Source organism: Charadrius vociferus, unplaced genomic scaffold (genome assembly GCF_000708025.1).
Source record: "Charadrius vociferus isolate BGI_N301 unplaced genomic scaffold, ASM70802v2 scaffold70, whole genome shotgun sequence".
Classification (NCBI taxonomy): domain Eukaryota; kingdom Metazoa; phylum Chordata; class Aves; order Charadriiformes; family Charadriidae; genus Charadrius; species Charadrius vociferus.
The window spans coordinates 4,113,343-4,113,847 of NW_009646851.1; the positions used below are offsets into that span (position 1 = coordinate 4,113,343).

A 505-nucleotide genomic window follows, 5' to 3' on the forward strand; every position below is an offset into this window, starting at 1 on the left:
GCAGGAGCAGCTGGAAGGGCAGGAGATCCAGCGCACTTTCATTGAGGTGAAGCTTTCCTCTTCCTCCTCATCCTCTTCCTCTTCCTCCTCTGCCTCTTCTTCACCAGCGTCGTTTTTGCAGCTGCCATTGCTGGAGAAAACAGAAGAGGCGAATGCAGAAGTGCCTCGGCTGACTGAGGAAATGGGGACCATGCAGTATTTCTCAAAAGCGGATACCGCTGGAGACGGAAATCTCTATGGCTTGTCAAAACCTGTGACAAGGACTTACTCGATGCCAGCCCAGTTATCAGGTCACTTGAGGGAGGACTGCCATGTTGCAGAGGTTCATCCCATGCAAAGCCCTCAGGGCCACACTGCAGAGGAGAAATACTCCCAGGTGGCAACAGGGATGTTAAAGATGGTCCATCTCAACCTGCCGAATGGCCAGAGCGGGAAGGAGCCAGTGTACACCTCCAAAAGTGCCCAGAGGGTCCATGACACGTCCCCCTCAGACAGTGACATTAGC

At 53.7% G+C, this 505-nt stretch overlaps 1 protein-coding gene across 1 annotated transcript in view; it reads left to right on the top strand.

Annotated features, from left to right (window-relative positions):
- The window catches only part of PDZD2 (PDZ domain containing 2), a 142,007-nt gene that overhangs the window by 130,260 nt on the left and 11,242 nt on the right, over positions 1-505 (top strand). The window contains exon 21 of the mRNA XM_009894231.1: positions 5-503. Within this exon, the coding sequence (XP_009892533.1) occupies positions 5-503 (499 nt within the window). The remainder of the gene's footprint in view (positions 1-4; positions 504-505) is intronic.